At 34.9% G+C, this 13175-nt stretch overlaps 1 protein-coding gene across 1 annotated transcript; it reads right to left on the reverse strand.

The window, feature by feature from the left end:
• Positions 1–6050: 6050 nt before the first annotated feature.
• On the reverse strand, positions 6051–13117 carry LOC141362964 (uncharacterized). The gene is made up of 6 exons (XM_073865286.1): positions 13018–13117; positions 11581–11901; positions 11045–11386; positions 8568–8885; positions 6905–7024; positions 6051–6346 (listed from the first exon to the last, which is right to left on the reverse strand). Exons 1-6 carry the CDS (start codon positions 13061–13063, stop codon positions 6051–6053), a joined length of 1443 nt encoding a protein of 480 aa, XP_073721387.1. The 5' UTR covers positions 13064–13117.
• Positions 13118–13175: the final 58 nt, after the last annotated feature.

Here is a 13175-nt window from a genome sequence, read left to right on the forward strand (position 1 = left end):
TAAAGGCATCATACTGTAAAAAACATGTACAGTTATGGTACTGTAATGGGGCAGTTACACGTTGCCAGTGAGTTACCGCATATATACAATAAAAAGTCTAACAGTGTTCAATTAACATTCTGACATTAATTCATTCTTGTAGGCTTTTATTCAGTGTAATATTTTCTTCACAGTCCGGTGTTGTTTTAGGTTTACAATTAAATGTGTTGTTTTAAGTGTATGGTCAATAAATAAACGATTTAATATAGAGATGGGCACAAAAATTTCCTCCCGTTTGTCATCATGCCCCACTTGTAATGTTCCTATTCCCCACCAGTGAGTTCCCCACACTTTGAGAAATGCGTATGTAGGCTATCCATACATTTACAGCAATTAAAAACCTGCTAATTTCACTTCCATGACTGAAAGAAAACGACAACCAGCAAAAAATTACAAATTCAAAACGAATAAAAACAGCACAATTTTTAACATCAATCTTAAACTGGTGGTCTTCTTCCTCCACTTAGTTTTTCATTTTACATATTCCACCATCTAAATAGTCAATTGGCAGAACTGGCTTTTAAAGGGGATGGGAGATGAGACTTCCATTGCTTATTGCACGTTACGCCCAAAACAGACCTATTACGAGAATAGGAACAACCCTTTTAGACTGTGTGCCAGGCGCACAAACCATTTTTCTTGTTGTTAAATTAACAAAAGTGGATTCAGACACACCCTTTAAGACCATGTGCTTTAGACCATTTTTGACTCAATTACCTTTTTTTAAGTCTTAATTTGGCCACAACTTTCTCTGTGTTTCAGCAAATGTAATGATTTTTGGTGACAAATATAACTTGGCCAAAAAAGCCACTAAATTAAACGGCTGTAAAAAAAAGTCAGATAATTTATATTTTTTTTGCAAAAATCTGTTAATCAACCTCAGTACTAATCAAAACTACCAAATGTTTACAAAAAATACATTTAACTCTTTAATTGCCAAGTTCATAAGTGATGTCACTGATTTGTGAGGAAAAAAATGAAAGGGTTAAAATAGGGCCTTTTGTGTTTCTGTTAAAGATCAATCTGCCTCTGTTTGTGTTCTTCAGGTGTGTTTGGTGATGAAGTGATGTCAGTGTCAGTGATGGAGGGAGATTCTCTTACTCTACACACTCATACTAAACTACAGACAGATGATGTGATACAGTGGATATTTGGACCTCAAGAGACTCTCATAGCTCGAATCAATAAACCAGCTAATAAGACATCCATATATGCTGATGTCCTTGATGGGAGATTCAGAGACAGACTGCAGGTGAATAATCAGACTGGAGATCTCACCATCACAAACACCACAACTCAACACACTGGACTTTATAATATAACTATCACTGGCAAGCAGAAGACCTCATACAGATTCAATGTTACTGTCTATGGTGAGTAAACTGCTTGTCCTCCCTATTACTGCACATATTTGAGTATATATCAGACCTACAGATTCAGTTACAGTAAAGACTCACTCTTTTATTATTCATTACAGGTCTCTCCTCAGATCATAAAGTTGTGATCTGTTGTGCTGCTGTTGGATCTCTGATGATTGTCGCTGCAGTCGTGATTTTCTGGATCTACAGAAAACACAATAACATAGAAGGCAAGTGTCATCTAGTGCAAATATAGCTGAATAAAACATAACTAAATAATACTTATAAGAGCACTTTTATAAACGAATTTAAAGTATTTGGTGTTCGTTTGTAATAGCAACAGTTCAGAGCGGTGGAGAGGAGATCACATACACAGATCCATCATTCTGTAAAAGACAAACACATAAACCGGTGAGATCATTCATGTCATGTGTGTTGTGCCTCTGTCTGTATCCTTACCTGTATTCTGCATGATTTACAGTATTTATATGTGACCAAGTTTAGTTTGCATTTTCGTTTTAATGGATGAGTTTTTATTTTAGCATACAATACAATATGAGTACCCAATAATACTTGAAGTGTGCACTACACAAGAAGAAGAAAGAAAAAAGAACAAATATGAGTCTTTAAGAAGTTTGTTGTTAGCATGAAAACTCTTGTAAACAGGTTAAAGTTGTTCAGGTGTGTGCTAAAACAGAAACTGTCTAGACAGGAAACTTAACCTTCAGAAGCGTAAAGAGGAAATAGTCTGAAGGAGGTAAAATGTAAGAGCAGAAACAAATAATCCTGCTATTAGTAACCATATCATGTTTCTGTAAAAATTACAGTATTACTAGCAGCTGTTTGCCAGTAACTTACTGTAGATTTAAATGTATGTTATTTACTGGAAACAGTTTGTTAAAGTTAAATAAACATTAAATATTAACAAGTCTTTTTATCTTTACACAATAAAACTATAAAATAACAGCCTCATGCAAAGCATTCTGGGAACCAAAATCTAAAGAAAAATGTTGATAAAGGATTTTGGTTCCCTTACAGTGTTTCCCAATCCTGGTCCTCACGTACACCCTCCCAGAATGTTTTGGATGTATTCTTATTTAAAACACTTGATTCAACTCATCAGCAGCTCATTAGGAAAGCACGTTAACTATTCTGGAAGGAGGCTGATGAGATGAAAGATGTAATACAGTAAGTTACTGGCAAAAAGCAAAAAAAAAATGTACAGTATCTCAAAAGAAAGTCTTAGATTTTTTTCAAAACAAGCATGCATGCATATAACAACATTCTGATTTAAAAACACACAGAATTAAAGATTTGATAGTTATGAAATGTTTGTGTTTATGTGTACAGATAGCTCCAGTGGAGGATGAGGTGGTGTATGCAGGCTTTCAATAAAACGAACATTGAAGGAGGAGATGGGGAGGAGGAGGGATGCCAGAAAAATTGCTGCTGGACCCAGAGGCCGGAAGGCTGACTTATACACCCATAATAATGATTGCAGGCCTGAATGTTTAGGTCCTCTCAAACCTTTAACAAATTTGATTGCCTTTCACTTCAAAACCTATTAGTGCATGTAAAAGTCTTATGTCATTCGTCACTGTCCTGAATAAAAACAAAAGGCTCAGAAATTCAGCCAATATCCTGATATGTTCAGTAAATCTCCTTTAACCAGATTTAAAACTCTTCCACCTTGACATACGCATGTTGTCAATCATCAGATTCATCTAACATGCAACTTGATGTTTTATCTTGACTAGTGATGAGTTGCTGTACGTCACCACAGGGAAAATAAGACAATCGCTACGTCTGTTTCATGGCGACTTGAAAATGCTATATTACCTTTATAACACATAATGAGCAATGCTGACGACTGGTCTCTTCATACAAGAGGCGTCTATAAGCTGTAATTACCAACACAGGCTTTTCTACAAAGTATTAAATAAAGTGTGTCCAATACTTATTCCCTGTGTCATTTCACATTATATATTATGACTCAACTGGTATACTTTAATGTTCTGATTTCTTTGTATGAATTCAATATTTGGCTTGATGGCTACTGGTGGATATTTTTTGTCAACACCCCACTAAGAAATCCCCTTACTAATAAAAATGCTAATGTGTCAAATACTTATTTTCCTCGCTTTATATCCAAGTGAAACGGCTTCTGAAATGATTGGATTGTGTTGCTAATTGCTAATCCTGGACCCCGCCCACCTGCCATTTTATTTTCACTGTGACTTTAAAGAAAGCATAAACTGTAAAATATTATCGAAAAGTCAGTGATTACAAACATCAGAGAGTATGACCAAAGAGTCAAGGTGGTTTTATTTCTCGAGTGCATCTGACACATAAACAGTTTCCAAGTTTTATTTTCAAACCTGTTGTGCAAATAAACTTGGTTTTGTTTGGTTTGTGAACATGAGAGTGTTTATTTGAGTGGTTTGAAAAGTACATCACTCTTCTTTACCTATCCAGCTTCAATTTTACACAAAGTGCTATCACAGTGAGCTACGTGAAATATTAAGGTTAATTTTCAAAGATGCACGAATGTCTAATCTATATAATATAATAATCACTAAAAATCTTACCTGATGTGCGTTATTTTCATCTTAATTCTACCCATAAACCCAACATCTCGCGAGATTTAACCTCATAGTAGCTGTATCCATAGATATGTATAAAGGCTAGATGGCTCGTCCGCGCTGCTGGCCAATTGAGGGCAACGTCCGCATTTTGGCGGCCATCTTACGACAGGGCGCTCGCTCACTCGTAGCATTGAGTTTTAATGATGCAGTTACTTTTAAATGACCATAACTTGCTTAATTTTTTACCGATTTTCAAACGGTTTGGTTTGTTATAAACGTCAAAGATGTACCTATGACACTGCATACCTATACTAAAAATAAAAAATAAATTCATGAAACATGTTAAAGCATCCAGAATTATAGCCACGTTAATAACGTTTGTAAAAACCCAAACCGTTTGAAAATCGGTAGAAAATTGAGCAAGTTATGGTCATTTAAAAGTACCTGCACCATTAAACTCAATGCTACGAGTGAGCGAGCGCCCTGTCGTAAGATGGCCGCCAGGTGATGCTGTTAGGGACTCCGCCTTGAGCCATCTAGCCTTTATACATATCTATGGCTGTATCTCATCTAGCCAGATTCAGAACCAGAGGAGAGATGAGTTGATAAATCTCACTGATATATAAGCAGCAGTAGCGCCATCTTGTGTTCACATCTACAGCTGAACCTTTGACTGGTATGAACAGATGATAATTTACACACAAGAGCAAACACACAAACAGTCATCTGTACACTGAGAAGAAATAATAAATCATCAAATCCTTATTCAAAATTATTTTATGCACTTAATGCATTTGAATATAATAACCATTATTAATACATTTATGTGCCTCATCAATATATTAAACTATTAATATAACCACAAGAAATTAGTTGATTATAACCTATAGCACATACTGTACACATAAAAACATTTATATATTTGATCCCAAAAGACATATTTGGGAATTGGATGTGCACATTTATTTGTGTCCCAAATGAAAACACACAGGTGCCAAAATGCTTTGTTTTTGAAACACGAACATCACTTGTAAGTCTGTTGTTATGTTTACAGTTATCATTCAGACTAAATGAAATTAACTGCACATCTACTTAAATTATCCATACATTTCAGCAGATATTAATCTCATATTCAAATATACTGTGAAAGAAGTAAGTGTGAAACAGCAAATATTTCATGCAGTACATATCTAAAAACAGATAAGAAATCTAACATTAAGATCGGAGATGAAACACAAAGATATGCAAAATGTGACATAAGTTTAAAAGAAATCTAAATGTTGCCAAATTAAAAAACTACAGACTATAATATACTCAATAGCACATACAGGTGGATTTCAGACTGCTTCACAGTGTTTTTTCAATTTCTATATATAAGTACGTTTATGAGCAGGTATACGTTTTTCAAAGCTCATGTAGATGCTGGTGTGTTCGTGATGTTCATAGTTCATACTGTGATGCTGGCCGTTTCCATTTCCAAAACCAGTTTGTCATTGCCCATTTTGTCATGTTGAAATCTGTTAGAAAAGCCAAACTACAGATGACCAGAGAGTAATAACCAGTGTCACACATCTTCAAACTAACCACCTATCTCACATTAACTCATCATCTTATATATATTATATTATATATCTATGTTTATTTTATGTTTCACACAGTTTATATTTTGACTCTGTTAATAATAATGATTAAAATTCACACTGTACACATCTAAACCGTCTTTTATTTGATATTTATTAGATGACTAACACTGCATGCAAAAATATTTTATGCAGCCTGTTAATGAAAATAACTATCACATTCTTAAACTGCATCACTATAAACTGTAAACATCTGGCCGTGCAGTAAGGGGTTAATACTAACACTAGCAGTGCTAAACCAAGCATTAATGTTGTCCTTCAAACCAACATTTGCCAAAGTTTGCAGTGTCTGTGGTTAAAAGTCAAGATGTGACAGCGCTAAAGTAATTAGATGTTCATAAACACATCTTTACATTTATGATATGAAACTTCTACACGTTATGCAGATCTAAGATGATTGTTACACCTTAAGAATAATTATATTGTAGTTACTTACCAATGACTCTGAATATCTTGTATGAAGTTATTCCACCGCTGGTTATTTTTAGTTCATAAAGTCCAAAGTAATCGGTTGTGATGTTTCTGATGTAGAGAGATCCGGTCTGACTGTTCAGTTGCACATTCCTGCTGAATCTCTCATCACCTTCACCAGTTATCTTGTTTTTCTGGATTTTAGCTATGAGGGTCTTTTGAAAGAGACCAGGTATAAACCTCCACTCGATCACATCATCTGTCTTTATGTTATCAACATCAGTCTTTAGACGGACAGACTGTCCCTCCATCACTATAATCCATTCAAAAGAAACACAGAACAGAAATTACAACAAGAGCAAGACAATAATGAAAGCAAGATTAAATACATACACTAGCACTTATATCAAATGTTTATTTGAAATAAGTAAAATTCTTATATTATAGTCTCTTTACATAAATATATCATATTTCATCATGAGGATTGAGCTCAAAGAATCTCATGTTTGCTATTAAACCCTCGACATTCAATTCCAGAAGACACAAGACAGAAATGATTTAATGAACTGTCTACATGATTGTTTTTGTAAAGTCTGACCTACATTAATTTTTGTGACATACAAATGATTAAAATAAGTCACATAGAAATGTATTATATGTTCATTTTTTCTGTCTGTAATATTTGCATTTTACTGTTTTTATAATGCTGTATGAAAATAAAAACCTAAACAAAACCTAACAACTCAACATTTAAAGTGGATCAAAATCTTTTTATAAAAGTTGTCTATAACTTTGATGAACTCTTTTTGATCCACTACGAATGTTGACAAGTCTATATCAATGTATTTCTTAATCTGTAGATGATTCTTACCTGTTCGTATTATTGCTTTAGGACATCTGTAGTGGTAGTAAAACCCACCAGCAGCTGTTAGAGTAACAATAACCAGGACACCAATAACACATAATCCAGCTATAACATATGAAGACAGAACTGTAATGACACAGAGAGAGAGAGAGAGAGAGAGAGAGAGAGAGAGAGAGAGAGAGAGAGAGAGAGAGAGAGAGAGAGAGAGAGAGAGAGAGAGGAGGCATTAATGTAACTGAATCTGATATACTGTATATGTATGACAGACACTATGAGACATCAACACAATAATGTCATACATATAAAATGGATTTGTGAGAAGGCTGATTATAAAATGTGTTCCCTACCTAAATACTGTTTCATGTAAATACTATAATGTTTTATAGTTTATCCTTATGCCTCTTGAACCTGTTAAAACTAGCTGTTGGTGTGGTAGTTCTCTGACACCTAGCGCAGATGTTCAGCATTGGGTCAAAAAGGGATGAACACAGAAAAATTTTATATTTGACCCAACAATGCGTTTGAACAACCAATGTTGGGTTAAAACTTATATATATAATTGTCTATCGCAGGAAGGTGTTTATGTGCTACTTTCATAATTATGCATTAGAGACTGACTTCATGATAACAAAAATATTCTTGATAGCTTCATGAAATGAAGATTGAATCACATGAACAATGTCTTTATGGGCCTTGACAGTTGTGCGTTGCATTTCTGTCTACGGGAGCTCATAAAGCTCTTGGATTTCATTTAAAATATCCTCATTTGTGTTCTGAAGATGAACGAGAGTCGTACATGAGGGGGAGTAATTAAAGGGATACTTCACCGATTTAGCATTCAGCTTTGTATCTGTAGAAACCCGGCAGTATTACTGAATGACCATGTTTCCCTCCCTCATTTCCCCCTGAGAGGAGAGATATCTGCATTTTGGTTCTGCAAAAAAGTCCTCCGATGATGTAATATGACGATTTTTGCATCATCGGAGGACTTTTTTGCAGAACCAAAATGCAGATATCTCTCCTCTCAGGGGGAAATGATGGAGGGAAACATGGTCATTCAGTAATACTGCCGGGTTTCTACAGATACAAAGCTGAATGCTAAATCGGTGAAGTATCCCTTTAATGACAACATATTAATTTTGGGGTGAACTTGTCAGGAATGGACAAGAAACGAACCCAATTGCAGACGTAACAATGAAATATTTACTAACAAAAAACAGGAAAACAAAAACCCAAAACAAGACAAAACTAACTATAAACTAATGATGGGTAAAACAATGGAATGATACAAAACTAGACTAAACCTTTGACAATAAACAGATAACACTAAACTAGATTAGACTAGACTAGAGTAGACTAGACTAGACTTGATACGTGTGACTAGAACTCACAGGTACAACACAAAACGGACCAGTAAAGAACACCAAACACAAGAACTATAAATAGGGAAACTTATGAGGGGAACAGGTGAAAATAAGCAAGGGAGCGGGTAAAAAGTGACGATAGAGACATGGGAAATACGTTATATCATAAAAAAAAAACTGAGAGCATGCATTCCCCACACAAAACAATGTACTGTCAGAACCCTACCAACATGACTAGATATAATACAAAACAAGATTTGGGCAGGATCCTGACAGAACTAATGCTTTAAAAGACAAATACTCACCACTGACATTTACACTGAATCTCCTCTGAATTGATCGTCTACTGCTGTTCATCTTCAGTTCAAAAAGTCCAGTGTGTTGAATTGTGATGTTTGTGATGGTGAGATCTCCGGTCTGATTATTCAGTATCAGTCGGTCTCTGAATCTCCCATCAGCACCATCATATACCGCAAATGTATTGTTAAATTTATATATTTCAGCTATCCGTGTGTCATCATCAGGTACAAACATCCACTGTATCAGATCATAGCTCTGTATTTCAGTATTAGTCTTTAAAGTGACCGATTCTCCCTTTATCACTGACACTGTCATCACTTTACCTGTGACAACATCAAACACATGAACATTAAAGTCAGATAAACATAAAAAATACTGATACAAATGAACAAACACACAAAGAAAGAAAATTATACATTTTAGAAGCACCTTTACATTTGTGAATATTATAAAAACTTTAAAATATTAGTATAATGTTAGAAACATTACATCTGTCAGTTCACTATAAAACAAACTGCTGTCTGCAAGTTTAATCAAATTTGTAATGCAAGTTCTTTTAACCTATTATTTTATGGTTTTGACTATTATATAGTTATAGTTATAACTTATAAACAAGTTAAAATAATTTAACTTAATTTGTTAAGTTAAAGTAAAACAAAAACTTTTCTACAATAAGAGTACAATACAGTATATTTGTTCGCTTTATCTTAACAAATTATGCAACCCAAAAAATAATAACCACACAATACACAATCTTTACACTACCTAGTTACTATATTTAAAACATTAAAGAAGAGAAACAGCTTCACTTCCTGTTTGAGGTTAATTCTCAAGAAGAAATATCAAATGTATACAGTATATTAAACCAGAAAAGTGTCTAGTAGAAGTAAGAAAAAAACCAACAAAACAAAAGAAAATCAGTTTGGGGTGAAGGAAAGAATTTGAACTTGAAACTTTGTTTTAAAAACTGATAAAAATTCAATGGGCCTTAGTCTACTGGGGCCAGTGGCGTGTTTACCATTTTGGGGGCCCTATGCAAAGTCCAAGAACCAAGGCCCCCCATGCCCCAGCATTGCCCAAGGTTTTTCAATTGAATTGCACAACAATAATAATCAGTATATAGACTTAAGTGATATATATATATATATATATATATATATATATATATATATATATATATATATATATATATATATATATATATATATATATATATATATATATATAAACCGGGTTTATTTTGTTTTACACTGCTTAAAATAACACTAAATTGGTATGACAAATGTTTTTGACAAATTTTTTGGTTTAAAAATTTTTTTTGCGCCCCTCTCAGATATATCTTTTGCTTGCAAATGTCTTATAGGATGTATTTAAAACAATGTAATTAATACTGCAACTTCAGTGTCTGACATCTTACTAAAAAAACTAAATGAGGAAAAAGAGGAAGCATTAGATTATGACTCCGATTGATCTAACAAACACCAGCAAACAACATTGTAAGTTGGTTATTGCTTGAATTTATAGATGGGAATCACATAACTCTCATGTTCATATTGCAAAAACAAACTTACTGTGAGATACAACAAGCATATAGACTAGAAATACACTAAAGATGAGATTTTAATGACAATGATGAGATACAGAATATGATTTATGTATTTTAGACATGATTTAAACCCCTGCGTGGTGTCTTTATCATGTCTATTGTACGAGCGAGCGTGGAACAAAAGATACATGTCACTGATCAAACCAAACCACCAATCACAGGTGTGAAGCCCAAAGTAAACTTGACCATCAAGTGAATGTTGTGCAGTTACGAGAGCACAGAGATCGCTCATTCCAGCACTTGTGGCTACATTTGTGCGCGCTGTGCAGAGGTGCGCTGTCCCGTAGAGTTCGCTCATGAAGTAGCCTATATGTGCCCTCGCGAGGATGCGCGCAAATATTATTCTACGTGCATACTTGCACATCTCTCGCTCGCCGTGCTTTATCCGTGCCTTAGATTTGGGTCTGAATAAACGTAACATACTTTCGCACACCTTGTGGCCAGTAGGGGGCCCCCCAAGTCCGCGAGGCCCTACGCAATTGCGTAGTTTGCGTGGTGGGTAAACACGCCACTGACTGGGGCCCAATAATACAATTTGACAACCCACAGCTCACAGATGAACACTGTGGCATCATTTCGTGAGTAGCAACACAAAACTGTCCATTCAGAACCCAGACGCTATAGAGAAAGAGTTCATGGTACTGACATGAACCAAAGACAAAGTGCAGAGATTGTGTAAAAGAATGACTGTAGAATAGCAGATAACAGCAATTTTACATTATATACATCACTGATTCTGAACTAATCTTTGAGAGTATCCAAGCACAACAGTAACTAAACTTATAGATTTTGAAACACATCATTGCATAGCCAAATTTACATTTGCATTGTTTACAGAGTAATAATCTGAAAAAGATATTTATTGTATTTACTCACCACTGACAGTAACTGTGAATGATTGATGTATAGTATAACTACCGCTGCTGTTGCTGATATCAACTTCATAAAGTCCAGAGTGTTTGTTTCTGATGTTTGTGATGGTGAGATCTCCAGTCTGATTATTCAGCTGCAGTCTGTCTCTGAATCTCCCATCATGAACATCATCATATATAAAGAAGATAGCAGTGTTTCTGTTGAGTTCAGCTAGAGGAGAGTTTTCATGACGAAACCTCCACAGTACCACATCATATTTCTGGATATCAAGATCATCAGTGAGTAAAGTAACAGAGTCTTCTTCCATCACTGACACTGACTTCCCTCCACCTGCACCAACCACACCTGCACACACAAACAGAAATATGATGATTCATAAAGAGACAGCAAAAAACATCCAGAAGAGGACATGCTTTTAAAATCAAGTAGGTTATAAAAACAGATGAAGAGCAAACAGATGGACGGAGATTTTAAAACCAGTATTAAAACCACAATGATGTAGTTAAGATCATTATTAATGTAAAGCTTGAGATACTCACTAACACTGAATTTTTTTCTTGTAGGAGTCACTCTGCTGATGATCTGTAGTTGATAATCTCCAGTGTGTTGAGTTATGATGTTTCTGATGGTGAGATCTCCACTCTGATGATTCACTTGCAGTCTGTCTCTAAATCTCAATTCACTGCCAGCATATACTGAAACTAAATTGGCCTCACTGTTTATTTGAGCTATGCGATCCTCTTTCTCACCAAACCTCCAATCTAATAAATCATTTTTCTGTATGTCAGTAATATCAGTGTGTAGAGTAACAGAATCTCCCTTCATCACTGACACTGACTTCACTTCATCACCAAACACACCTACAGACACAAACATAGACAATCTGAATTTACAGTATATATATAAAGGGTCTGTCAATATCGTCTATGAACCTGGACCACAAAACTAGGCATAAGGGTCTACTTTTTTTGTTGAGAATTTGAATGAATAAGCTTTCAGTTAATGTATGGTTTGCTAAGATAGGATAATATTTGGCAGAGATACAACGATTTAAAAATCTGAAATAAGGGTGCCAAAAATTACAATATTGAGAAAATCACCTTTTATGATGTCCAAATGAAGTCCTTAAATAAAGTTTTTAAACTGAAAATAAAGTTTTTATATATTTATAGTAGACAGAATATGTTCATAGAACATGATCTTTACATAACATAATTTTTTGACATAAAGAAATAAAAAATTTGACCATTTTTTGTTGGTTAAAGGAATAGTCTACTCATTTTCAATATTAAACGATGTTATTACCTTAACTAAGAATTGTTGATACATCCCTCTATCATCTGTGTGCGTGCACGTAAGCGCTGGAGCGCGCTGCGACACTTCGATAGCATTTAGCTTAGCCCCATTCATTCAATGGTACCAATCAGAGATAAAGTTAGAAGTGACCAAACACATCAACGTTTTTCCTATTTAAGACGAGTAGTTATACGAGCAAGTTTGGTGGTACAAAATAAAACGTAGCGCTTTTCTAAGCGGATTTAAAAGAGGAACTATATTGTATGGCGTAATAGCACTTTTGGGAGTACTTCGACTCGCCTGAAAAGTCCGGTCCCCTTCTCACTCTCATAATGGGAGAGGGAGGGTGTTACTGCGCCGAGTCGAAGTACTCCCAAAAGTGCTATTACGCCATAAAATGTAGCTCCTCTTTTAAATCCGCTTTGTACCACCAAACTTGCTCGTATAATAGCATCAGACAAACATTTACAGTATGAGTTCACTAACACTACTGAAGGTTATGGGTTTTTAAATGTGGATCTTAAACAAGTTGCTTTTGCATATTTAAATTAATCTGTATCAACTTGAATAAAGAAACACCTAAATATTACAAACAAAACTGCTTGCAGTTATTATATTATTAAACAAATGCACATTTTTGAAACCAAAACTGTTGCAGTAATGTTGCTAAACGAACTTACCGTTGATGAATAAAGAGATGATGAAGAGTAAAGTGCACCTTTTCATGTCGAGTCAAGTATTTTAGCGTTTGATCTCTGAGCGTTAGTCAGTAACAGCCACCTAAAAACCATACAAAGAGACTTTTATACTGATGGAGAGTCACTGGTGTCAGCGTGTG

Source organism: Misgurnus anguillicaudatus, unplaced genomic scaffold (assembly GCF_027580225.2).
Source record: "Misgurnus anguillicaudatus unplaced genomic scaffold, ASM2758022v2 HiC_scaffold_31, whole genome shotgun sequence".
NCBI lineage: Eukaryota > Metazoa > Chordata > Actinopteri > Cypriniformes > Cobitidae > Misgurnus > Misgurnus anguillicaudatus.

What these genes read in the sequence shown, in the direction of transcription:
- LOC141362964 (XM_073865286.1), bottom strand. Translation starts at nt 13,063, where the DNA reads ATGAAAAGGTGCACTTTACTCTTCATCATCTCTTTATTCATCAACG. An exon ending in CATCTCTTTATTCATCAACG is followed by an intron (nt 11,902 to 13,017) that starts GTAAGTTCGTTT and finishes TTGTGTCTGTAG; the next exon opens with GTGTGTTTGGTGATGAAGTG. An exon ending in ATTCACAGTTACTGTCAGTG is followed by an intron (nt 8,886 to 11,044) that starts GTGAGTAAATAC and finishes ATGTTGTCACAG; the next exon opens with GTAAAGTGATGACAGTGTCA.